At 39.1% G+C, this 26,656-nt stretch overlaps 2 protein-coding genes across 6 annotated transcripts in view; one reads left to right on the forward strand and one right to left on the reverse strand.

The window, feature by feature from the left end:
* Positions 1 to 10,245, forward strand: part of LOC115410658 (myosin-binding protein C, fast-type-like) — a 35,603-nt gene extending 25,358 nt beyond the window's left edge. For all 4 annotated transcript variants that reach the window (XM_030122394.1, XM_030122395.1, XM_030122392.1 and 1 more), the window contains 13 exons: positions 118 to 260; positions 2,111 to 2,270; positions 3,604 to 3,708; positions 3,782 to 3,970; positions 4,062 to 4,196; positions 4,449 to 4,616; positions 5,498 to 5,586; positions 6,130 to 6,325; positions 6,410 to 6,549; positions 7,544 to 7,703; positions 7,941 to 8,077; positions 8,308 to 8,494; positions 10,118 to 10,245. In XM_030122394.1, the coding sequence (XP_029978254.1) occupies positions 118 to 260; positions 2,111 to 2,270; positions 3,604 to 3,708; positions 3,782 to 3,970; positions 4,062 to 4,196; positions 4,449 to 4,616; positions 5,498 to 5,586; positions 6,130 to 6,325; positions 6,410 to 6,549; positions 7,544 to 7,703; positions 7,941 to 8,077; positions 8,308 to 8,494; positions 10,118 to 10,143 (1,835 nt within the window). In that variant the 3' untranslated portion in view covers positions 10,144 to 10,245. The remainder of the gene's footprint in view (positions 1 to 117; positions 261 to 2,110; positions 2,271 to 3,603; positions 3,709 to 3,781; positions 3,971 to 4,061; positions 4,197 to 4,448; positions 4,617 to 5,497; positions 5,587 to 6,129; positions 6,326 to 6,409; positions 6,550 to 7,543; positions 7,704 to 7,940; positions 8,078 to 8,307; positions 8,495 to 10,117) is intronic.
* Positions 10,246 to 10,251: 6 nt separating this feature from the next.
* LOC115410659 (testicular acid phosphatase homolog) lies at positions 10,252 to 19,418 on the reverse strand. Of its 2 annotated transcripts, none has more exons than XM_030122396.1 (12): positions 19,279 to 19,418; positions 18,904 to 19,033; positions 17,795 to 17,890; positions 14,963 to 15,049; positions 13,663 to 13,818; positions 13,310 to 13,408; positions 12,459 to 12,554; positions 11,832 to 11,964; positions 11,450 to 11,532; positions 11,222 to 11,328; positions 10,778 to 10,959; positions 10,252 to 10,596 (listed from the first exon to the last, which is right to left on the reverse strand). In XM_030122396.1, the coding sequence occupies exons 2-12, from the start codon at positions 18,991 to 18,993 to the stop codon at positions 10,487 to 10,489; spliced, it is 1,239 nt and encodes a 412-aa protein (XP_029978256.1). In that variant the 5' UTR covers positions 18,994 to 19,033; positions 19,279 to 19,418; the 3' UTR covers positions 10,252 to 10,486. The 2 variants fall into 2 exon arrangements, with proteins under 2 accessions (XP_029978256.1, XP_029978257.1); XM_030122397.1 differs by having other exon boundaries at positions 18,904 to 19,039; positions 19,279 to 19,359.
* Positions 19,419 to 26,656: the final 7,238 nt, after the last annotated feature.

Here is a 26,656-nt window from a genome sequence, read left to right on the forward strand (position 1 = left end):
GGTAATCTCAACATTTTCACTTCACAAACACTTAAAAAGTCATTCATGCATAGATTGTATGCTACAAAGAAAAACAATCCCTTATCCATCTATCCCATTTTACTGTGAATTAACAAGATCCTCCAAAGATCCATCTGGACACCACTGGAAACATGGTCTCCCAAAACACCATCATTGTTGTGGCTGGTAATAAGCTCCGTCTGGATGTGGAGATCACAGGAGAGCCAGCGCCCACCGTTGTTTGGTCAAAAGGAGACCAAGTAAGGACACTGCAGCGGGTGTTATGAGTACATCATATGATGCACAATGCATAAACATTATAACTACAAAATCCAGACCTGTTGGTGGGCGCCCATCGTACGCAGCAGGACAGCTGTTGTATTGTATTATGGCCCTTTTATCAACACTACCATTATGTTTCCCCCCTCATTTTTTTGTATCGTTCATTCTTGATTTCAATTAAATGCTGCCTCATCAGACCAAACTGCTCTTCTGGTGAAATCTGAGCAGCAAGAGGTATATTTGTTTCTACACACAGTGAGGGCTGCCAGGAAGGGAATCTGTTCCTCGTGTTTTTGGTCTGAGTACCAGATTCTCTGTTCTGAAAACAGTCCTGTGACAGCACTATGCCCCTTTTTATGCTTCAGCAGAGATGACAGCCATGGCCAGAGGCATTATGTTTTCAGGTTGACCGTCTGTCCTGCTGTAAATCCATCTGTCTCTTCTCATGAATGAGGTATCTTAGAAACGGCCCCATGGAATTTCTTACAATTTGGCATGAACGTTCACTTGGACTCAAGGATGAACTGATGACGTTTTGGCGTGCAAAGTCCAAAAGTCAAGGTCACGATGGCTGCATAAACACGTTTTTGGCCCAAACTCAAGAACACATAAACAGACTAGAAAAGCACCTCTGCCAAGGCAGATCACCCCCCCCCCCCCTTAAATCACCACCAAAATTGAATCATTTGTTCTTTGTGCCAGTATCAACATTTCCTCAAAATTTCATCAAAATCCTTCCATAACTTTTTGAGTTATTATTCTAACAGACCAACAAACAAACAAACAAGCAAACAAACAGACAAACCCTGATGAAAACATAACATCCACCGTTCCTTGGCAGAGGTAATTATGAAACAAGTACAGTGTTTTCAATTGCATGTATCCTCTATCATAATACACTCATGCAGTTCTCTGTTACTTGCAGCTCAGGCCAAAAATGTGTTTGGAACGTAGTTGCAATAGCTATGACCTTTGACCTTTGGCTACCAACACCTAATCTGTTCAGCCTCAAGTTCACGTAAACCTTTGTTTTTGTATTTAAGTAAGAATTCCTCAAACCATTTGTGAGATATTGCCTTCACAACAGAGGAGCTGACCTTTGACCTATAGAATATAAAATGTAGTTACATCATCGTATTATCCTATAAAATATGACACCTATAACATTTTTTTTTCACAATCATACACTTTGATCACTGTGTTTTGTGGGCTCATAGTTACCTTGAACTTTGTCCTCTTGCTGCCCATATGTCATCAGTTCATACATGAGTCCAAGTTAATGTTACTGCCAAAGACATTCGGACCATTCCTGAGATATCATGTTTTAAATCTGATGAAGACTAGTTGACAGGCAGACCCACCACCATGTAGAGATGTATGGAACATATCTAAAAAACACATATGTGTAATAAGATAAAATGCTAATGTGATGATATTTTATTTGCAAAAGGTCAAAGGTCATCTTCACTGAGACATCATCATACTCTAATATAAAATAGTGTGCAAGTGCAGACATTATGTTTCATTGTAAAAAAAATATTCTCTGGATTCAGACTATTTCACTAAAAAAATCCAGTATCCAGAAAACACGGGTGTAAACTGAGATGTGATGCGTATATGGAGGCATAAACACCAGGGGAAACCTACTTTTTCTACATCTCAAGCTGCTTTTATGCTACTGATGCAACTATTTCATGTCTGTCCACATTGCACACAAGATCCTTCCCTTGTTTTCTTCATATGCAAAATGTAGGTATTTATATCAGCAAATGCTAACTGGTTAATTGCACAAAGTTGTAATTCACAGTGCTTTTTTTGTATTTCTTAGCCAGTTACAGAAGCAACTGGCCGTGTAAGGGTGGAGTCCAGGAAAGACCTCAGTTGCTTCGTCATAGAGGGGGCAGAGAGAGATGATGAGGGCAACTACACTATCTGTGTCACCAACCCAGCTGGAGAAGACAAGGCTGTGCTATTTATTAAGATTGTGGGTAAGTGAAGTAGCTCAGGTGCTGCCCCATGTATAGTTAATGAGATATTTTAACCCATAAAGTAAGGGTGGGCGATATTGGGAATTTTGGTATCGATCAGATACCAAGTAAATACAGGGCTAGTATTGCCAATACCGATACTTTTTACTTCAAATGTCATGATCATTGAATAATTTTGTGATTTTGCCTTTAGTTAGTTGATTATTATGATCATGATAAAACACAGGACAAAGATTTTAGGCAAATAAACATGTTTTTTATTAACTACAATATAAATCAATTTAACAGTATAAAAATAATAAAATAATTCCTCTTTTAAATTTGTGGTGTTACCACAGTGGCAAATGACTTTATTGCACACATCACATGTGTCAGTTTCCCTGTCAGCTGCAGTGAATAAGCTCCACACAGCGCTTCTCTTTCTCTTCGCCATCACAGACTGCTCTCAGTCAGTGCTCTGACTCTTCGCTCTCAAAGTGTGCCTGAGAGAGCAGCAGAGAGAGAGAGAGAGAGAGAGAGGTGCACTGTTGGCACAGACAGACAGACTTGGAGAGAAGCTGCACTTGCATGAACTCTGTGAAGAAATTCGAGTAATTTACTGGACATATAGAAGAGAAACTGCAACAAAATTATTGATCTTATCACGCTAGTGTTGATCTGATACCAATACTCACCTTGATATCGATACTATCGATATTTAGATCGATATGCCCAGCCCTACCATAAAGACCCAAACATCCACCATTGACCAAACGCATCTACTGATCTAAACTGTTTAATACTTGTTGATCCACTAATCCTATTAATCCATGTAAATAATTGGTATAAAATGCAGTTTGTCATCTTTTCATGGTCATCAGATATGACCCATTTGGGCGTTCAGAGGCTCTGTAGTAAACATGGAGACACTATCATCTTCTACAACACTGATTCACCAGTAAAACCTATAGAGTTGGATTAATGACAGCGGATGGAGACACTTGTTTTTGCATTCAGTTATTGATATCTTTACTGAAAAAGTCACTTTTTCTTCAGTTTTCTCTATTTTGATATAATCACCTTTAAATTTACTTTGGGCTGTCATGAACATCTAAATTAAATATAGGAAGATACATGATTTACAGTGAAACATGCAAAATACAGAGGTTATTATTACAATAGATGGTGATATATCACTTAAGAAAGGTTAAATATCAAGAAAACAAACACTGGGTCTTTATGGGTTAAACTACACTTTATATCATTTATCAAGCTCAGTTAAAATTAATCATTAATAGTATTTTATGTTCAGTATCTAATGGCAAATTATGTTAACACTGGTTTCCTAATTTAGATGTGCCTGACCCTCCTGAGCATGTGAAATGCACCTCAGTTGGAGAAGACTGTGCCACAGTCATTTGGGAGCCTCCTAAGTTTGACGGCGGAGCACCAATTAAAGGTACAAGAAAGAGGTTTTGTATATTCTGTTCATTCTGCTCACATCTCTGCTCACTGTAACTCCCTACCCTCAGGTTATCTCATGGAGAGAAAAAAGAAAGGCTCTTCCAGATGGACGAAACTCAACTTCGATGTATATGAATCGACTACCTATGAGGCAAAGAGGATGATTGAGGGTGTTCTGTATGAGATGAGGGTGTTCGCTGTTAACAGCATCGGCTTGTCTCCGCCAAGTCTCAGCTCCAAACCCTTCATGCCTATTGGTACGTATCACAGCTGCTTTTGTTTTTCTTTTTGTTAAGAAAAAAGTAAAGCATGAAGTGACTGCCTTGAGTCTCCCTTTCTCTCCCCCAGCCCCAACTAGTGAGCCAACACGTCTGACAGTGCATGATGTGACAGACAGCACCTGTGTCCTGAAGTGGCTCGCCCCAGAGAAGATTGGAGCTGGTGGCCTTGATGGTTACGTCATTGAATACTGCAAGGAAGGAGGTGATAAGACCACACATTTTACACATAATACAACATCAGAACTCAGGATTTAATAGCTTGTTTAATGCAGAGTCTATAGACACATAACACTATATATATATTCAAACATTAATAATAGTGCTTAGACTATTACTCATGCCAATACATAATAAATAGGTATATAAAATATGAAGTTGCAGTAATATTATTAAAAGATGAAACTTGGAGTTCCTACACACCATTAATTTGTGCCTTATTAATCTTTAATTTCAGACACTGAGTGGGTGGTGGCGAACCAGGACCTGTGTGAGAAGCAGGGATTTACGGTGCGTGGCCTTCCCGTGGGAGAGAAAATCAACTTCAGGGTGGTGGCGGTGAACATCGCTGGTCGCAGTCCTCCAGCTACACTGCAACAGCCCGTTACCATCCGTGAGATCATGGGTGAGTCACAGACGGTCCACATGTTACTTTCTATAGACTAAAGCTTTGTGCCTCTATACAGGGTGTATAGAAAAAACAATACATTTTGAAAAATTACCCGTTTCCACATTTGATAATTTTTGGAATTTTCTTTTATGGATGTCGGTAGGTAGGGGATTGGTGGATATTTGTCCAAATTTACAGACCCAGGTTTTCCTGCTTGAGTAAGCAGGGCCAAATTGCACAATCCAAGTTAAAACTGGTTTGCACGAAGTAGCGGTGGGATTTAAATCCAATCAAAAGTCATGGGAGGAGACAATGGGCATCCATCTTGTTTTCCACAAAATTACCAGGTTACAGCATTAACACTTTGGCCACCATGTCAATTTCATTTCTTTACCCATGGCAGCTGTTCCTGCTTTTCAAAGTTAATTCAACTTGTTTAGGCCTGAAAATGTCACTGAGGAAAGGCCAAGTTAGGGTTAGAGTTAGGGTTAGAGTTAACCCTACATGGTCTACATGGTGGCCAAAGTGTTAATGCAAAACCTGACAATTTTGTGGAAAACAAGATGGATGCCCATTGTCCCCTCCCATGACCTTTGATTGGATTTAAATCCCACCGCTGCTTCGAGTAAACTAGTTTTAACTTGGATTGCGCAATTTGCCCCTGCTCACTCATGCATGAAAACCTGGGTCTGTAAATTTGGACGAATATCTACCAATCCCCTACCTACTGACATCAATAAAATTAATTCCAAAAATCATCAAATGCAGAACTGGGGGTAATTTTTCAAAATGTGTAGTTGTTTTTTTTTTTTTTTTATAAACCCTGTAGTATGTCAGGAGGTCTTTTTAATGATATATCTTTTTGTGTTTAATGGGTGTTTCTTATTCCTTTTTAGAACATCCTAAAATCCGTCTTCCTCGTGATCTGAGAACAAAGTACATCAGAAAAGTTGGAGAGAAGATCAACCTGACCATCCCCTTCCAGGTTAGAAAAAAAAAGCCCAGATGGATGTGTTTGGTTTGGAGAGCTGTACTAATACATAAAGTGTTCATGAATTTTAATATGAAACTGCTGAGTAGAATAAAGAGCACGCTGTGAAGTTATAGACTGTTATGTTTAAAACATCATAATTGAGATGGAGGAACATTTGGAGATTTGGGGCACTGTTGACATTACATCAAAATCATTCACTGCAGGTTTAATGAGAAAAAGTAAATGTAAAAATACAACTATTTCTTATTTTTGCTAAAATGGAGCAGTTTTGCCCATTTCATGTCATTTCTGTTTAGGTTTTGTGATAAACTTCATGATAAACCAAAGATGCTATTAAACCATATTATTATTCTGTACATAATTCAGTGTTTCTGTCTGTGTTATGAGTCTTAGTCCCACTTGAGCAATTATCCCGCTCTTGAAAACAATATTGTTCGGTTAAATTAAACAGATGTCACAAAAACAACAACTTCCCCAGAATTAACTGTACTGTACTCCGCTACTGTAACAATAGATCATCTTTCTGTTTTACAGGGTAAGCCACGCCCTGTTGCAACCTGGTACAAGGACGGTCAGCCCATCGACCCCAAGATGGTCAATGTCCGTAACTCCAATGTGGACAGCATTCTCTTCATCCGCTCGGCAGAGAGAGAGCACTCAGGCAAATATGAGCTGGTCCTGCAGATTGAGAACATGGAGGACAGGGCAACTATTGAAATCAGGATTGTCGGTAAGGTGGTCACAACTATTGTATTCATTAATGCACTCAGTAAATAAAGATCAGTTCAGTGTTCATATCACTCTGTCCAAACAGAAAAGCCTGGGCCTCCTGCGAGAGTCAAAGTGACAGATGTCTGGGGCTTTAATGCAGCGCTGGAGTGGGACCCCCCCACGGATGATGGAAACTGTGAGATTACTGGGTACACCATCCAGAAGGCAGACATGAAAACCAAGGTGAGAGGAGAAGGAGAGGAAATGTTTTACACCTTGAACATCTCCAGTGTTGAAACAAACCCTTGATTTATTCTGTACGGCTTTTATAGGCTCAGTATTGGAATTTAAGGTGATCTAACTGCAGAAAATGAATGAAATACTCAATAATTATGTTTTCATTAGCACGTAATCACCTGAAAATAAGCATTTGTTTTTTTCGTTACCATTGAATTAGGGGTTTATATCTACAAAGGGAGTTGGTCATCTCCACAGAGTCCACCATAAGATAAGATAAGATAAGGAAAGGAAAGGAAAGGAAAGGAAAGGAAAGGAAAGGAAAGGAAAGGAAAGGAAAGGAAAGGAAAGGAAAGGTAAGGTAAGGTAAAATAAGGAAAGGAAAGGAAAGGAAAGGAAAGGAAAGGAAAGGAAAGGAAAGGAAAGGAAAGGAAAGGAAAGGAAAGGAAAGGAAAGGAATAGTAAGATAATATAAGATAAGACAAGATAAGATAAGACAAGGTAAGGTAAAGTAAGATTGTATAAAATAGGATAAGATAAGATAAGATAAGATACACTTTATTGATCCCCCAAGGAGGAAATTCAAATGTACAGCTGCACAAGACAATATGTATTAAATACAATAGAAAAATCAAAAATATAAAAAAAATTGTTAAAGTGACTAAAAATGGCAAAAAAAAAAAAAAAATCTATTAGTTTATGTGCCTTTACCTTTAATATCAATAAATAAAATAACAAGTAAATAAAGTAACAAGTGTGTAGTAGGTGACATTGATAAGTGTGCAAGTAAGTGATATTGACAATTATCAGTTTTATGGCAGCTTTAAGTTACACCAGTGTACCATTACTAAATTGTGTTTGAGTCTGGACAAAACAAATTCTGGGTCTGATGATGATAGCTTTGACCATAGAGGAGGGTGAGAACAAGGATTATTCAGGTCACCACTAGATGTCATTAAATACCACATACTGATTCTCTCTGGTTCTCTCCCATCTTCAGGAATGGTTCACTGTCTATGAGCACAACAGACGAACAAACTGCACGGCTTCAGATCTGATCATGGGCAACGAGTACATGTTCCGTGTCTATAGTGAAAACCTTTGTGGTCTGAGCGAGGAGCCACGCAACAGCAAGGAGACTGCTGTCATTGCCAAGACAGGTTGGAGACTGTGTGTAAATATGTATAAAATGCTTGGATCATGTGTGTACTGTAAAAAAATGATGTGTGGCTCTTGTCTCTGACACGCAGACTTACATCCATATAAGCACTCAATGAATTATGCAACGCATTTTTTTCATGCAGTCAAAATGTCAAGTGAGATGAGCTGTGTCTCTGTTGCTTCAATGATTTATGGAGGTTGACTAAGTTTCCACACCCACCTCCCCTTCTCCATAGGCCTGCAGTACAAACCAAACCCCTACAAGGAGAAGGACATGAACTGTGTGCCCAAGTTTACTCAGCCCCTGGTTGACAGATCTGTAGTGGCCGGTTACAGCACTGCCATCAGCTGCTCCGTCAGGGGCTTCCCTAAGGTAAACACGCAAGTTAAAATAGCCTGCAAAGAAGAAGGCTGGCAGTGCCACTTGTAATAATAAAGTTAACGCCTGAAGGTTTCTGTGGGAGGGACATGTGCAGACCTTTTAATAGAAACCTTCCTTATCAAAGGTCACTTACCAGCAGCCCCATGAAACAAAAATATAACATAAAAATGGAAATTTTCTTGTAAGCTGTTATTTATTCCGTTGACCTTTCTCCCTCTTAGCCTAAGATCGTCTGGATGAAAAACAAAATGATCATTGGTGGAGATGCTAAGTACTTAATACAGAACAACCAGGGAGTGCTGACCCTCAACATTCGCAAGCCGAGCACCTTTGACGGGGGCAAGTACTCCTGCTTGGCTGTCAATGAGCTGGGCCAGGACGAAGTGGAGTGCAAGTTAGATGTCCGAGGTAAGAGCAAGGTGGTGTGAAAATGAGCCTGGGTGGAAGTAAATACAAATAATTAAAGGTGGGGTACGAGATCTTAGAAAAACGGTTCCAGCAAACTACATTTTGAAAATACTCAGTTCAAAAGTCCAAACCCCTTTCTTCAGACGTCCCCCCGAAGCCACGCCTCCAGAGTACTGGCACATGCAATGCTTGTTCCCGAGGGTTCACGAGCGCAGCACAGCAACAATTCACCGGCTCAGGCTCCAACCCCGGCTCCTGCCCCAATTCATGCATACCTCATTCAGTCTCCTCCAACACCCCCGCTCTTACAGAACAGCCCCAGTTCATACCTATCTGGTTAACGTTACATTTCCTAGTGATTTATGTTAGTGACAAAACAGTTTGCCAGTGATCTTTCCATCCTAATATAACTAATATAGCCAAGCTCTGGCTTTGGCTTCATTTCCTGAGCAAGTGCTTCAAGCCTTTGAGAACGCACAATTCATGCATGAAGAGGGGTACGCACGGAGGGGGGAGGGACAAATGGCATTTGAGTTTGATAGACATATCACCGTTCAATCATTTTGATTGGGCACTCAAAATGATCAGATGGTGTTTTTTCAGTCCTGTCCATTCTAGAAGTGACTAAATTTTTTTATTTTTGTGTAAGAGCATTTAATTAATTGGTTGTAATCGGGGGATGAAGGGGATTTTAAGCAATATAGTAAAAAAGGCTCCAGGGAAACATCTTGAACCCCACCTTTAAGAAGACAGACATTTATTTATTCAAGTCACTATTAGTTATATTGTCTGGCAGCAATTATTTTGTTATTTATTTTCATTGCTTTTTCAAAATTCAGAGGTTGTCGGGGGCCAGGGGGTGTTCTGCTCAGGGGAGACCCACACACACAACAAAAATTAAAATCTTACCAAGTGTATTTTTCTCATTTCTAGTCAAAATATTATCTTGCGAAAATGATCTTGGTAAGATTCCTTGAAATAACATTTTCAAGATCTGTTGTCTAAATATAAGTTTTTATATCTTATTGAAAAATTACTCTTTAGGTGATTATGTCTTCTTTTAAGTGTGATGACATATTTGGAATAGAAATTAGAAAAATACACTTGGTAAGATTTTGATTTTGCAGTGCAATGTTATCAATTCATGTCAGAAACCCTATATAATGTGTTAAAAATCCAATAAATGTGTAAAAAAAAAAAAAAAAAAAGAAGAAGAAGCCAGACACTGTCCATGTCCACATAATGGTCACTCTAAAGGTGCAGTGTGTAGAAGATAGTGTTAACAGTTGTGTTTTCATCTGTGTATGATCAGCTGAAGCTAAGAATGATGTTTTATGGAATCAACATTTATATCTGTTACAAAAGCAGATCCTCTTCGTCACAGTCTGATGTTTCAATAGTGTCCCAAAATGGAAAAACCAAACATAGGGTCTTTTACCGTACATGGCCACTGTAGGGGAGGATGAAGCAAAGGTTGTTCATTTGGTTGTAATCAACATCCTCATCACTAGATGTCACTAAATCTCATGCACTACACTGAACTTGTAATCAGATTGCTTGAATCCTTACACACAATGCTTGTTATGATGCTTATCCTTCTTTCTTAACTCTCTTTTCTCACAGTTCCCGTACTGGAGGAGAAGAAGTGAAAAACCGAACAGCAACGAATGTGAAATGCTATGAACCAAACAGTGAAATAACAGTGAATGTTGTATTAGACTACAAAGTCAAATAAAATTCGAGGAAATTCAGCTGCTATACATCATTTTTTTTTATTTTTGAATCATTCATGCACACACTGTATATTCATTTTATGCTATAAAAATAATTATAGAAAATGTAAAGAAATTAAATGCTCATTAACTCTTCACACACCCAGTTAGAATCTGAAATATTAAAAAAAAAAAAAAAACAACAACATGGCACGTTATTATTAGAGCTGTAAAAAGCACCATTCTGTATTTTTGGCACACTTGTGAAAGTAGACCTGCCCTACACCTCCCTGGAGTAATGGGCTCTTCTCCGGTGCATTGCCACTCCTATGCTAAACAACAGTGCCACTGCCAGGACTCCCACAGCCACTGCAAGAGCTGTTATGACACCTGTGGGAAACAAAAATGATGTTCAAGTTAAAGTCAAAGTGGAACATTTAAAAAAACTCCTTGTCATTTGCCAGAAATCCACACACTGATCACCAAACTGAACACCGGGGATGAAAAGACAGGTTGAAACCATGACAAAATTAATATACATTTCACATCCATACTCATCTTTTCTCTGTACCTGCGCTCGACCATCTCGTTCTGAAGCCGCACTCCACCTCCCAGTCATTGGACATCACATCCCTCACCAAATCAGTGAACAGTGACAAAGGGCAGGGGTTAAGCCCATTACATCCTGGCACCGGATTAGGGTAGGGGTCACGCCAGGAGTCATTGCGGTAGTACAGCTCCAGTGAATAGGATCTGGGGAATTATAAGGGTCAACACAATGAGATGACACACATTTGTGCTAAGTGTTATGTAAATGGGTTTGTATCATGTGCTAATTTGGCCATTGCAGCCCTGGATCGCTGCCAGATTTCCATCTAATCAAAACAAAAATGGAATTGAATGGCTTGGTGCAGTGGTGCAACAGTGGGATACAATGATTAAAATGCGGAGCGATTTGGACATCTGACCTATATAGTGTTTTAAAAAAAGTACACAGCTGGAAAGCAGTCATTACCCATCATACTCCTGGTAGAATTCGAAGAGTTGACAGGCAGCGTAAGGAGGAAGAAGGCCGTTGTACACGTCCAGAGCAGCCTGGAGCGTGATGAGTGTGGAGTCATGCTGGAGAGAGCAGGAAACATCACAGTAATAATATACAAGCCGTTACATTGTGTGAAACATTGCTTTGGAGAACGGATTGCAAATTGTGTGATTTGTGCATGTGCCCAAACAGTTAACTTACAGCTGAGTACATAATAAATTTGAGAGCGCTCCTTTGCTCTACAGCCTTGGAGAAATTCCTCAAGATGGCATTCAGCAGAACCCCTGGCAAATTAGCATAGTGTCAACAGTGAAAATGAAAATTTCCCAGGCACTAAAACAATTCTTTTGACCTTATTGAGCAGCTTGTCTTAGTGCTGTAATCATCTTTGTTCCATTAGCTAATATGTGCTAATATGCTTTTCTGAAACCTGACCCAGCACTTTCCACGAGCTGAAGCATAAACAAAGTCTCAGCCAGCAGTTACAACATTAGATATGCCGAGTTTATTTGAGTTTTTACTCTAATAACATTTGTTCTCCGAACGGTGCTTTAAATTAATTGCCTCTAATGTGAAGGCTCACCTCCTGAGAGCCTGGCCTTCTCTTTTCTCTTGTGACTGAGGATGCTGTACATAACCTCAAAGGATGCGATTTTCCTCAGGGTGTCCAGAACATCTTGGGTGACCCAGCGTGGGAGAGTCAAGTTATGGATCCTCTGCACAAGAAAATAACATCCATTACCCAGCATCATGCCTCTAATCACATTATACAATTCATGAATTGCAACAAAGGGGGTTTAAACGGCTGTATTTCATCATTTCTATTATCCTGGCTATTTTTAGCACTCTTCTGAAGATAGCAGATGTTCATTTTGCAAGTGTGAATGAGCATATTCAACCTGGCCTAGAATCCACCCATCTCATAATACTTTAATTAACATTTCAATATGTTGTCCTTTTCATGTAACAGTGCATGTATAGAAATTACTTCCCCATACCCCACCCCTCCCCCTCCCCCTCCCCCCCTCTGCAGATGTGTCGGAGAAAACACACTCTTTCCCCCTTATGTTTTATTCTCTTTACTCTGCAGCTGATGTTTGTATCAGCAATTGACCCATTTGTTAAACACACAATACAGGTATTTTACAAGCTTTACACTATCTGCTTATATGGTAATGCTTGCATGCTTTCCGTTAAATATCGCATTTACCTGACAGGTTAGAGTGTCGTAGACCCTCCATATTTTTTTGCCGACCAGTTTGGACACAGGATAGCCAGTGTGGTTGGACAGCGCCTCCACAAAATACTGCACAGAAGAAACACCATGATGTGTAACTTTTCACTTTTGTTCTCTTTGATTTAAAGTGTACACATGGAGGAAATGTAATTTATTTGGATTAATACATTTCACTGAGAGGTTTTTTTGTGAGTTGAACCACCAACAGTGAGTGAGAAATGGCCCTATCTCACTTCTTGCATATAACTTGCAGGTAGTGTGCCTCCAGCAGAGGGTGTTAAAATTCAATGCAGGAGGTACCGTCCTGATCTGAGACACCACCTTAATAGACAGCACATGGGACTCAGTTTAATTAAAACCTTTTCATTGTAATTCTTAATCTAATTCAATCCAACTGTTAATTAGCGTCTCTGTGAATGTGAGAGAAATTGCACTGTGCAGCTTTTTGTAGGCACTGGAGTCACCGTGCCTGAGAAAATCACTGAGAGGACACAATGTCTACAGCATAACTAACACGTCCAGTGGAGGTGCTGATAACGTTGGCACCAGTAACTGTGAAGTATATATTTCACTTTTTCACAGAAATGTGCTTTTCTCAGCGTTAGTTAATATATCAACTGATGCACGGATAAATAGAAAAAACAAGAGGACTGGGGAAGTGTTATTTACAGCACATTTGATTTTATAATTCATTACATAAAATGAGAGTAACAAAAGTTTTCAGTAGCACATGAGTCATGATAAAGTGCCACCACATTCACATCACTAAGAAGAAGCTGAGCATGAAGTTAATAGTACAGTGTATTTTAGGGTTTGTCTTGTACCTGGTGAGCCCTGAGAAACCTCTGGTAAGGCTCACTCTCAAAGGTCTCCGACATCAGCGCTCTGAACCTTGGACAGTCTTTCCCTGGAGATTTCAAGAGCTTAAAAAATCGAAAACAACAGCACAACAGTTATCAGTGTCAATAATGCACATTTGCTGCAGGTGCTGCAATTCTTCTGGGCGCAATTATATGTTCATTTCACACTTGAAAATGGTGACGAATTTCACCAGTTCAGGTTCACAGCTGAGGTGAACAGACACTGCAACGTGGATCTACAAAGTGGGACTCCAATTACTTCAACTCAAGTTTGGCTGCCGTGTGAAGGGAAATATTTATGTAGCTCAGCAGCCCACCTTGTCCTGGGCCCTAGGGATGGTGTGCACTGGAACAGGCCGCCACAGTAACTGGGGCATGATTGGAGGGGGACGTCTGGTTGGAGGGAACATCCCAGCAAGGCAGGCCTGCGCACTCATCAGAGTGCGGTCGTAGTCAGTGCTCCGCACATACACCTACAGTAAGCATGGAGGTAACAAGGTATTAAATTGCATGCATATGTTAGTACTAGACTTTTCACTGACACTCCTATCTGCAATGTTCTATCTCCTGTGGTATATTCATGCTTAGTCTTTATATTTATATATATATATATATATATATATATATATATATATATATATATATATCGTACTTAAAAACCCACAAGCACTACATTTGCATTTCCAAAGTGAAAATGCACATAATTTGGGTCCTTTTATGATTTAATAAAGATGCTAAATTAATGCAGCCTGCAAAGTAGCAGTGTATTGTAAATGTGCTGTGTTTATCCCAAGTCAACTGAGGTATTCCCTTAACATGAGGAGGATGGGACTCAAAAGAGATCCAAAAGGATGACAGAGGGAGGGGGGGAAGATCTGTCTCACTATGATCGCTTCTGACATCAGCCTTCGCTCATCTATATCTCTCTGTCACCCTGTGTCAGGTTTTTGCACACAGTAAATCACACTGATAAGGTTGGATGTTCCTGTGATGCAGAGAATGCACACCCCCCCCCCCCCCCCCCCCTTTTTTGTCAAATTAAAATAGACGTGGCAGCGCAGGAGAAGGTACGGGACAAGTTGACTGAGACTTGGGCGACAAATCGCCAATGACAGGTACTGAGAAGAGCTGTTATATTTGTGGTAATTGCAGTTTATTTAAGAGGCAAAGAACGAGAAAAGAACTGAAAGCAAGAGTGGAGCAGGAGATGCTGTTACAGTGAGAAAGAGTTTATAGAAAGGAAAGCAATGAGAGAGAGAAACAGTGGAGAAGAAAAGGGAAATCGTATCTTTCTAATGACAGTGTGCTGAGCTTGCAGCCTATGGGCATGCTGAACCCACATGCATGCTGCCAACTGTACTGTGCATGGAACCCGGGGGCAAGATTACTGCACATGTTACAGCTTATTACAAGGCCGTGGCAGTGATATCACCAACATGAGTCATGCTCATTAATGTAGTGTATGAGGTTCCAGTCATTAATAAAGACTGTGTCAGGCCACACATGAACCTCATTTCACATGTTGGGTTGTGGGAGCATTTATGACAACTGGATTTAGTGACACTGAGGAAAGAAGGAAGAAAAGAAGGTGAAATACAAACACATCAATACACCTACCTCTTTGTTGTTGTAATCTTCACCGAGAAAGTTTCCATAACGCCTTCTCAGAAACCTGCCAAGCTCAAACTGCTGTTTCATGCCCAGCTGAAAGGAAAATTGCCAGCACTGTTAATTTTTTTTTCTGTTAAATTTGACCTTTTACTGAAGATTTTGAGGATTTAAGGTCAGATTGAACTTATTTACATAAAATAACAAATTTTACCCCTTCTACATGGCCTCCTAGTGCCAGAAATAATAAGTTTCTTGACTGTAAACTGGCTAATTGCCTGTGAGCAGAACGATGTCACAGTAGGAGGAAATTTAATTAAAACAATATACAAGGAACTTTTCTTCCTCCTCAAGACCTAAGTCTATTAGAACCTGATGTTATATTGTAAAATAAATAAAATATATGGTCTTCGTGACACTATATCAAAGCTACAGCATACCCCAGCCAATGTAGAGGTGCAAAATGAGCTAACACTGACTCAGCAATTTCTTTTCAAATCATCTGAGACATCTGAATTTTATTTTGCACCTTTTAGAGTTAAGGCTGATGGCATTTACAAGGCCAAGAGCAGACTGGGATGGGCTACAACTGCCTCGACCTTGAGTAGAGTGAGTGAGTTGGATAAATGGCTGTTAGATATGACAGGATATAATGAGAGTGAAAAGATCCCAACAAACCAAATATGGGACAAAGAGTATGTGGTAACACTTTATAATAGGTACACACTATGAAGCATTAGTTAAGCATTAACAAATACTGAATTCATTATTTATAAAGCATGTTTCTGACATGAATACTCATTAATATATGGTTTATAAGCACAGTTATAATGGTTTTACTCATCATTAATAAGCTCATCTACAATGTGCTTAATGATTGTATTTTCATACTTTATAAATTATGGATTCAGCATTTAAATATTTAGTATTCAGACATGTACTAATGGTTAGTGAATATGTTAGTGTGTATTTTATACTAAGTCATTTATTTTCCAATAGATGTCCTATAAACAGTTATTAATACAAGAATTCATTTTTTCAGGTAGTTATAAAGCACTTACTACTCATTAATTAAATCTATGGTGTGAGCTCATCTAAAGTGTGCACTATCTATGCCATATAAAGCATTCACAAATGAGATTTAAAGGTTGGTAATGCCTTAAAGACTCACAAAAGTCTCAGTTATTCTAACAAAGGAAAGGCACGGTACATGGGATTATCAAACAAACTGCATGATTGAATGATGAATGATTACGAATGATTAGTAAAACATTTATAACTGTGCTTATAAACCATATACTAATGAGTATTCATGTCAGAAACATGTTTTATAAATGATGAATTCAGTATTTGTTAATGCTTAACTAATACTTCATAGTGTGTACTTATTATAAAGTGTTACAGAGTATGTTTAAGACACAGCTTCTAAATCATATCTTTACATTACTTAGAATTTTCTGCTCCTGAAAATGAAAGGAATTAAGTGATATGAGCATTAAACAAAACAAAACCATCAACAAATGAATTTGAAATAACAAATTATATAACAAAACTAACAAAACGGGCACTAAATCAATAGAATGAACCAAAATAAAATTTAATTTAACAATGCTGTCCTTCTCAAAATCAGACAAAACCTCCAACATAACAATGCAGAGTTGGTTTAAAATGAGCTATATTGCTAATATTTAAACACTTGCTTGTTACATTTTTAACTGAGTAACTAGTAATCGGTACTGTGTTTGTAACATTCACACAACAGTCGTGGATCGCAATGTGCATCAGTATTTTCTTTTGCAGCTTTTCTAAGAGTTTAATCAGTATCAGCTCAGGCGTGTGATACATTTGGATGACTGTTATCTACTTGTGTCAATATGTGGGACGTGGAACAAAAGCTCAGTAGTCCCTAATGAAGCCGTACAACTCATAATAATAATAATAATAATAATAATAATAATAATAATAATAATAATAATAATAATAATAATAATAATAATAATAATGGATTAGATTTCTATGGTGCTTTACAAGGCCCCCAAAGCACTTTACATTATTGATCCATTATTCATTCACTCTCATATTCACACTCTGGTCATCCCACCTAAGACACCCGAAAATAGGGATGTCAAACTCATTTTAGTTTAGCAGCCACATTCAGCTAAATTTGATCTGAAGTGGGCCGAACCAGTAAAATAATAACATAATATTATAGAAATAATGTCAACTCCAAACTTTTCTGTTATAAGCGAAAAAAGTAAATTTATATTATGAAAATGTTTCCATCTACAAACTATCCTTTCAAAAGATGTGAATAACATGAACACACTGAATAAATAAGTGTAATTTTTACAATATTATGCCTCAATTTATTATTTATGCATGTTCATTATAACTTACAAATCACAGTGGATCTACAAATACACAAAACATTTAATAACAGGCAGAATATTGTTAAAATTGTACTTACTTCTCTTAAGACATTTCAGGTTGTTCATATTTGTTCAGGTTATTCACATTTTTTGCGAACTTATACTTTGTTTTAGTGTAAATAAATGAAAATATTTACATTTCCAAAGAGAAAAATGTGGAGTTGTCCTTATTTAAATGCTATTATGATAGTATTTTACTGGTCTGACCCACTGGAGATTGAATTGGTCTGAATGTGGAACCTGAACTAAAAGGATTGTTAATATCTTAGTGTAATTTTTGCATTTCACAAATTCATCCCAGGGGCCAGACTGGACCATTTGGCGGGCCGGATTTAGCCCCTGGGCCTCATGTTTGACACCTGTGCCCTAAAAGTTCACTAAAACCAGAATTGTCCAATCAAACTCACAGTACCTCGGTCAACTGTCCGAAACCCTGAGCCCAGACTTCCTCCCCATGAGGATCCCTCGGATACGACTCAATGGGCGATCGATCCCCATGTCGAAACACCTTTAAAATCATAACAGATCATGTCACATGCTTTCAGATCACATGATGTTATGCCAGCCATGACACCGTGTATTTAGGAGGGGGAAAAAAAAAACACCATGAGACAGAAGTCAGAAATAGAAACGTGTGATTTTGGAGGGTTCAGTGTGGATTAGAGGCAGAGTGGAGTCATTTTGATTATGTCATAAATGCTGGAACTGTTTCTTTATTATTAAGCGTGAGGACTCACTTTCTGAGCAGTGACACAACACACAGGTTGATTAAACTGGATTATGAACACACGTCTGAGTCACTCCTGTTAGCATCACAGTATTTTCAACTTATTTAAGTTTAAAACCTCAAGCAAATGCAAACCACGAAGTAAGGTCAACAGAGTCATGGCTGGTTTTTAAAGATAATTTTTAGACATGCTAGAAAACTTAACATAAAAACATATCCCTGATTAAATTCAATTGATCATAAGACAGCAAGTAGTAAACCAAAACTTCATCCTATGTAAATATTAACTGTCAGACAGTAGATAAATAAAACCAGCAGACAAACAGGGAATAGATTACATTTTAAACTGCACAGACATATCATTAAGTACTGCAACCTTTGCAAGTATGAAGTGATGAACACACTAGTGTGACATGTGAGGAAACAGATAACGTGCCTAAAAATCTTAAATCTTGTCATTAAAATACGATTATTGAACAACAGTGTAAAAGGAAAATATGCAAAGAGGTTTATGCATAAAGCTGTAATGTGAGGCAGAGATATGCTTGACACTGTTGGGTTTAAGACATAAAATGCTTTTATCACCCTGTGACAGACTAAAAATATTAAAGTTCTCTAAGTGTAAGAATACAGTGTAATCACTGACAATGTGCAGTAATATCACTCTTGCATGATCATAACCTGCATTCAACATATAAATACTGGCACAGCATGGCTTCTGAAACAGGGAAACTACAGCGTCAACCTGTGATGTTTATATTTGTACTGTAAAAAAAAAAAAAAAAAATACTTACAGCTACAACAAACTTTAGCACCCGACACTCAGTCAAGCAGATGCAGCAGAGAAGGAAAAAAAAGCCCAAACTTCTGTAAAAGTTCTTCATCTTTAGGGTTAGAGACCTCTTTGTCCTTCACAGTGTTCTCCTATTGTTGTAATGAAAATAATAGAAAGAAGTGTGAACTATAAACAGTCATTTGGGACTTTAGATCAATATTTGTAGCACATTTTAATTCATTTCAATACGTTCTGAATATCTGGTCCTTCATTGTTAAAATACTTTAGCTTGTGGCGCACATCATAATGTTAATATTCAGTAAGAACTGGTTCTGTACAATACATCTGCAAGTGACTGACTAAACAGATCATGTAAGTGAACACATGCACTTACCTCAGCATACTGATTCTGCTGTTTTAGTCAAACCTGATACAGAGACAAGTGACCTGCTGTGCATCCCAAATCCTCAGTCATGCCCAGATGTGACATTAAATGAATGTTCCAGTCAAAGAGGCAGCGCTTTTATAGTCCTCCTACCTGACCTCGTCTCTCTCTCACTTCTCTCTCTCCCCAGGGACTTCAGGTCCAAATCTACTTCATTGTCGACTAGAGTCCAAATCACTGTCTCTGACGATTTCTCAGCGTGTGGTGACATGACAACCCACCCTGTCGGACATTTACAAGTCCGCTTTTGATCTTAAGGATTCACGCTTGGCCCCTCACTGTGGATAAAGTCCACTTTTAAGGCAGCCATGTATGCTTAAGGACAGTCTAGGTTTAAGTGACAATGACAAACAAGTGGGTTTAGCATGGACAGAGGCACCTGGCTTCTCAGATTGTACTCCTACGTGAACAAACACAACACACACACACATACACACACACACACACACACACACACACACACACATGGCCCTAGGCCACAAACACTCATTATAACTTGCTATGTCATCCACTGTGGGTTTGGCCCCAAAATTACAGAGCCTGGAGTGTTTTCCCTGACTTGGCACCCATGTAAGTATCTGTTAGTATCAAAGCAGCTTTATGGGATACAATGGGATTAGTGAGTGTGAAAATTTTGAGCTATGCAGCATTGACATCATATTTTGATGAGTATGAGATAACAATCTATTGTAATAAACATAATTCACAGTCTCTTGTCTGTGTAACATAAACGGTGGAAACATTAAATTAAGACACATCAACAGTCATCTGAAAGAAACCAGTGCACATTCACACACACACACACACACACACACGTATCTGTTATTCCATCTCTGTGAGGACCTTCATTTATTTAATGCATTTCCCTGCCCCTTTACCTTAACATTAGCCAAAACCTAATGTAGCCCGACAAGTCTTGGCTAAAATGTCCCAACAGCGATGGTCAAAAATCCAAATCAAAAAAAGTTTTGTTTTTTTTTTTTTTATGTGAAATGTTTTCCAGTGTTTAATTCTTTCGTAACAGGCTTTGGAATGAGTGAAACAGACAAAGCTGGTGAAATGTGGTCATCAAGTATTTGCCAAGCATATAATATAAAATAAATATAGGCCCATAGTGTTCAGAATGAAATGCATTGAAGTATAAAGGTCACATGGAAAAAGGACAAGTATCTTGAAGTGCAGCACTTGAGTTGATTTATTTACCTAATTGTTACCCCAGTGCTCTGTGTATCTATGCATTGCATTATGTCATGTTATGGTACAGTAATCATCATCCCTTGCATGAGCACACACGAGCTGTAGCTGGTACATGTTTAAAAATCATACACCTGTACAAATGGGTTAGCGAGTCCACCTGCGCTGATATACAGAACAGCATATACATCCTCGAGGGTATGCATTGAGGAAAGGAAAGGAGTTCCACCACATGAGGCCTAGAGACACACATTCCAAACACACACACACGCACAAACACACACACACACACACACACACACACATCACCATTTGCACATTTCCTGCAGAAAAAAAGAAGCTACAGTGGATACACACCAGTTCATTGAGGGGTCACTAAACACGCATGCACTCACTCCAAACACTGCACCTCTCTCTCTCTCTTTCTGTCATTCATACTGGTATAAGACACAAAAGACAAACACACACACATAGACTATCCGATTCCTCACTCTTCCCCCATGTGGCTGTAGTGTTTTTGTCTTTGTTGAAATAACTGCAGCGATTTTCAAGACCGTTGTCATGGCAACACAGAGGTTGATGCATGTTGACAGAATCTGTTGCAGGGCGACCGAGAGACTGAAAATGGGAGATAAGAGGTGGGAGGAGAAATGATTGTGCGTGTACGCATGTGTGTGTTTGTGTACGTGTGCGCATGTGTATTTGTGTGCGAGTATGTGCGAGGAGCGGCGGAGGAGAGGTGTGGGGTTCCATATGATGTATGACGATGAACTGTATGGGACATCTCAGACTGTTAAAACAAGGCCCAAGATCAGGAATGAACAGTTATGAGTGTGAGCGGAGGAGAGCGATGGAGAGAGAGAGGGAGAGAGAGAGAGAGAGAGAGAGCGGGGTGCTATTTTAGTCCAGGCGTTGTCATGGAAACTGCAGCCTCACTACAAATGGAGACATCCTGAACACATGGATCGTCAAACAAATGGCGTGCGTAGGGCCCAGCATAAAGCTACGCCATGGCTGTGCGACACTGTGCCATCTCGGTCAAAACCCACCCACACCCACAGGCCCACTCCCACCCATCTGAGAATAACACTGGCATCTTCTACTTCTTCACAGAGAAAGAATATCAATAAGAGGGTAGATTTTAGGGAGTGGGGATGGGGATGAGGGGGGGATAAATGTTGGAGTCAGAGGCTAAGTGACAGGAAATGACAGGAAATTCAGTCAGTGAGTCACAGCCAGTTGGTCTGTGTTTTTTAATTAACAGTCTTTTCCACACTTCCCTCCTCTCCTCTCCTCTTGTCTCTTCTTCTGTCTACCACTTCATTCTCTCGCTGTCTCCCATCCTCTCCCTCTACTTCTCTCTGCCTCTATCTCTCTCTCTCTCTCTCTCTCCCCCTCTTCCGTGCTCTGAAGGACGGAGGTATTCCCACATTTCTCCGTTGCTATAGCAACACCGCAGCGAGAACAGGAGCAAGAGGACGCAGGCTGGGAGGAGGGAAAGGAGGAGATGGAGATGTGGAGGTGGAGGTGGTGGTGGTGGTGGAGGAGGTGGTAGTGGTGTTGGTGGAGGTGGGTGGGTGAGGAAAAGGGGGTGCAAGCAGCCTAGGATGAGTGTATGTGTGAACAATGCTAATGCTAATGGTAGCAGCAGCAGAGCAGCCAAGTGTTGGTGAATTCCCCTCTCGTCGCATACTGGGCTCAGACTCACATGTCACATCTACATTTGCATAATTGCCAGTGGGAATGTGTTTGCTCTGTATGTTGCTATGGTCATTGATATCTTCAACAAAATGATACATGAGAACTGCCTCTGCTCAGCCATTTGACTCTTCTTCTTTTTTTTTTTTTTTTTTTTTTTTTTTTTCAGTTGACATTGACCAGCTCTGCAGAACCTGCATCCAATTTCAGTCCTTTCTTAAACATCATTCAGGAAGATAAGGAAGCAGACTAGACTCCTGCTGGTGCATTAATATGTTATATGCAGTTTTGGGGCTGAACTGCTATGTACTTATTTTCCAGTGATTCAATCAGTGCAAACCAATGCAGGTCAAATGACCGACAAGACAAGAAGATGCATTTATATGGATGCAATAGGAAGGCCAGAGCTATTTCATATCGATGTCATCATCCCATTTAATCAGAACAGAATGCAATCTCATTATCTCTTCATATATATCGCGAGGCATTAGAACAAAGCCGTGTTGCATCAATTTCCCAAACATGTAAAGACGGGCAGCAAGCAGCAAAGCTCTTGTGGCCTTTAGAGAAGATGAGCGCGAACAGTTTCCTCTTTCTTCAATCTGTTTGCTCTGTCTAGTTGACATGGGTACAAACTCAATAGATGCATATCAGCGTACACTGAAATGAATATTCCTTCATACATGCCACGTACATGTACAAATGCTTATGCTGTTACCTGAAGCAGGCAGCTGCATGTCAACTGTCTTGCTGTCCTCCCCTCTCAATCAATAACTCATCTCCAGACGTCAATATTGTGATCCCCTGTGGGACAAAAATGTCCTTCTTTAGGACAGAAGGAGAATAAGCAAGATGTGAGAAAGGGCATGTGAATAATAAAAACATGAATGCACTGCTATTGTGATATTTCAAGCATGAACTGTCCATGTTTTTCCCTTTTCTTCGACTATACAGTTTAACAAATTATATTTTTGTGACCAGACCAAAGCAACCGGATAGGTTATTGAATTATATTGAATGGTGCCGTTATTTGTATGAAATCACACACTGTTTAAATGAGTAAAGTACTGGAACAAAATAGATCTATTTTAAGGATTTTACAGGGATTTTCCAGCTATAAGCCAATATCTGATATATGATCTCATAGTATGATGGTAATCCCATTAAAATAAAAACATTTTTAATATTACAGAAACTAGATCTTAATTAAAGCATTTGGAGGGATTTCCTTATCTACTGTAGAGCATCTTCACTAAACCAGGGTAGGGAACACTAACAAAGCATCAATATGATAAGTAAAAGCTGCAATAAACCAGAGTGCCATTACAAGCCACAACATTCACCAGCAAAGTAAAAACATCTCTCCTATCTGCAGTTATGGTAAATCAATACTCAAGTAAGTGTGATAATCTAATAACAACATCAGCAGAGTGCCTAAAAAGTGTGCTTGTTGTGAGTAGGTGTGCATACACGGGGGAACAATTTGCTACAGACTCTCATCAAGTAATTACATGGAAAGCATCTGTTTATAATGTATGTTGGAAACAAAATATTTATAGGACAGTAACTACATCACATCCTGCAACCTGCGCCTACATGCCTGATTAGTGAGAATAAAATCTGTTCCTTTTAGCTATTTTTGGCAACCTGTGGCACAATAAGGATGGATTAAAGTGCGCTGGTATATTAAAGATATTGTTTTAGTCCGATTTTCATGTAGATTCAGCGTTGAGAGAGATCAGATTCGACTGTGTGAACCTCTATCGACTTGTGTCATATTGACATGCAGCTGCTACACATGAACAGTCAATGCATAAATTAATAAGCAAACACTGACGCGTTTACAATAACTGGGCATGAGAAAAACACAAGTGGAAAATCTACCATGTGGAGACCTGACATTACATATCTACCGCATACACACAACAGTGACTCTATTCCACACCCACTTTAGATGCATTTAGAGGGAAGAGAAACAAACACAGTTTTTTTTTACGGGTGACATGCCTTGTTGGTCCAGTTGAGTGTTTTATCCCCAGAAGAGGTGAAGAAGTGTCTGAGGTTATAAGGGTGTCTGAGCATGTGCAAAGTGCCCTGGTTCACAATGCATGCGTACCCAAAATAGCATTCCCGATAGTATTTCTGTGTATCGGCCCTGTCTGAGATCTGTGGGTGAATAAGGAACTGAAACATGCCCAAGTCAAAAGATCTGCTGTGTTGCTCTTAATGACACTGGGAAAAGAGCAGGTACCTAAATACAGACCGAAACAAAAGCAAAGTATATTCAGTACAGTATAAGGAAGCCCACTGAGAACAGCTGTAGTGGGCTCATAATACACCAACATAGCTTCATGTAATAAGAATCAAAAAACAGAATCTTTAAACAAAGAGAAAATTTGTAATTCAAAAGCCTTCTGTTTTCCTTTTATCCATCTTGCACAAATTAAGTCCAACTGGGTCACTGTCATCTTTTCCTCATATTTCCCACAATACTTGGGATACTGAGTCGAAGCTAAGCCTGCTAATGATACTGTGCAGTCCATCCTCATATAAGCAATGTCTAAATAGGCCAAGCAATCTATACTTAGTTTTTTGCAATGGCTGCAACCCACACGCTCACGTCGAACACACTACTCTTGTGTTAAACACACGTGTTTTTTTTCACTGTAGCCTCTAAAGTGTGAAGAAATAAAAGGCTTTCACAATTTCATGGTTCCTCGATCAGCGGAGATGCAGCCCACAGACTCTGACACCTCTGCTTCACAGTGGAGTTTATGTTGTGTCAGGTTCCCCACAGACTCTGCAGTCTGTCTGTGGGCCAGGGGAGCTAAGGGATTCCCTGGAGAAACATACAGCTGGGAGGTTATTGAATTTGAAGGGAAAAGACAGTGTAGTGCAGGCACAATGGATTTAAATGGCTGCACCATACCCGTACAAAAGGAGACGCTGATGCACAGGGACAAAGTTATATTTTGAAGGAGATCTAGTGTGTCTCTTTTACAGCAAAGATTAAAATTACACGAGAGAATTTATGTTGTAAACAAACCTCATGTGGATACAGTTATTTCTTGCTGCAAGGGCTGCAAGTGGCATTCTAAAATCCTACCTTTTCTATTTTAAAATTACCTTACTCCGTCATATTATATTATATTCACGCAAAGATCACAGAATATTCTAAATGTATTTGCATTTTAGGATTGCGCTTTCATCTTCAATGCATATTAATGTTATTCTTTTCTGCTGCATTCACACGTTTTCTCACTTTCACACCCCCCCACTGCACATTCTTTCAACTAAAGCAACATATTCAAGTCTTTTCTGAGCATTTGCCATATGTTTGCTTACTATTAACCCAAGCTGAGAAGCAGCATAAAGCTGCAAAAAACTGATATTAATAATCAGCTTGAAAATTAGCCACCTCAAGGTGTTACAGAACATTTGGTTCAATAGCTTTCCTTTACTCTGGGTTATGGTCTCTAGAAAAAAAAAAAAAAAACTGCTCTGTTGTTGCCTGTTCAGTGTGCATGGGCCTTTTACACGATGTCCAAGAAATCTCATGGGGACAGAAGTCTCTGGAGACCAAAGTGCAAGCCAAGTGCAATTACATTCAGGAAAATTACTTTACATAGTGCCCCTTAAGACATTTCAAATACAGTCTCGGTGCTGTAGGGCCCAAACATTTTATCTAAACATATTATTCAAATTCACTGTTAGTGTTGCATGGCTGATGCATTTGTTATTCCATGAATCCCTTGAGGTTGTTGTTTTGCGATGTGGGTTGGACTAAGTCTGCACTGTGGACATCTGTGATAGTCTCTACAAATTTCCCTTCACCCAAAAACCCCCCCAAAAAAAACAAAAATTAAATGTGCTACATGCAAATAAATGGAATAAGAAAGCACAGCACAGGCAAGTCATTAAAGTTATTTTTTGTAAACCCATCTAAAATGCCTAGACCCTTTCGTCTCACTAATGTTTGTCCTGCATGTGAACATTTCAGAAAAGCCCTAAATCTGGACACATCTGGACAATGTAAAACTGAATCCAGCAAGGTGTGTTTTTTTTTCATTTGCAGTACAGTTAAACTTAACTCATTTTAACATATTCAACAAATTCACAGCATATGCTAATAATGTAATTAATTACATGATGTCAGGATAATGTACAGTTACGCTAATGCAACATGAAGGACCATTTGATTTATTTAGGCATTTACCATGCAGTAGTGATTACAGCTTGAGTACTGTTGGGTTGAATTTGTTAGATTAATATGACTGTACTTCTACAGCTACCCTTCGAAATCAATTAGTCTGCTAATTTTTTTTATTTTCAGTCAGGAAAGGAAAACTATAAAGCCCAACAGCATCATAATGCTTTTAAAGGTCAATTCTTTTTTTCTTTTTTGTTTAGTCTTTTTTTTTTTTTTTTTAAAGAT

The sequence above is a fragment of the Sphaeramia orbicularis genome, chromosome 19, assembly GCF_902148855.1.
Source record: "Sphaeramia orbicularis chromosome 19, fSphaOr1.1, whole genome shotgun sequence".
NCBI lineage: Eukaryota > Metazoa > Chordata > Actinopteri > Kurtiformes > Apogonidae > Sphaeramia > Sphaeramia orbicularis.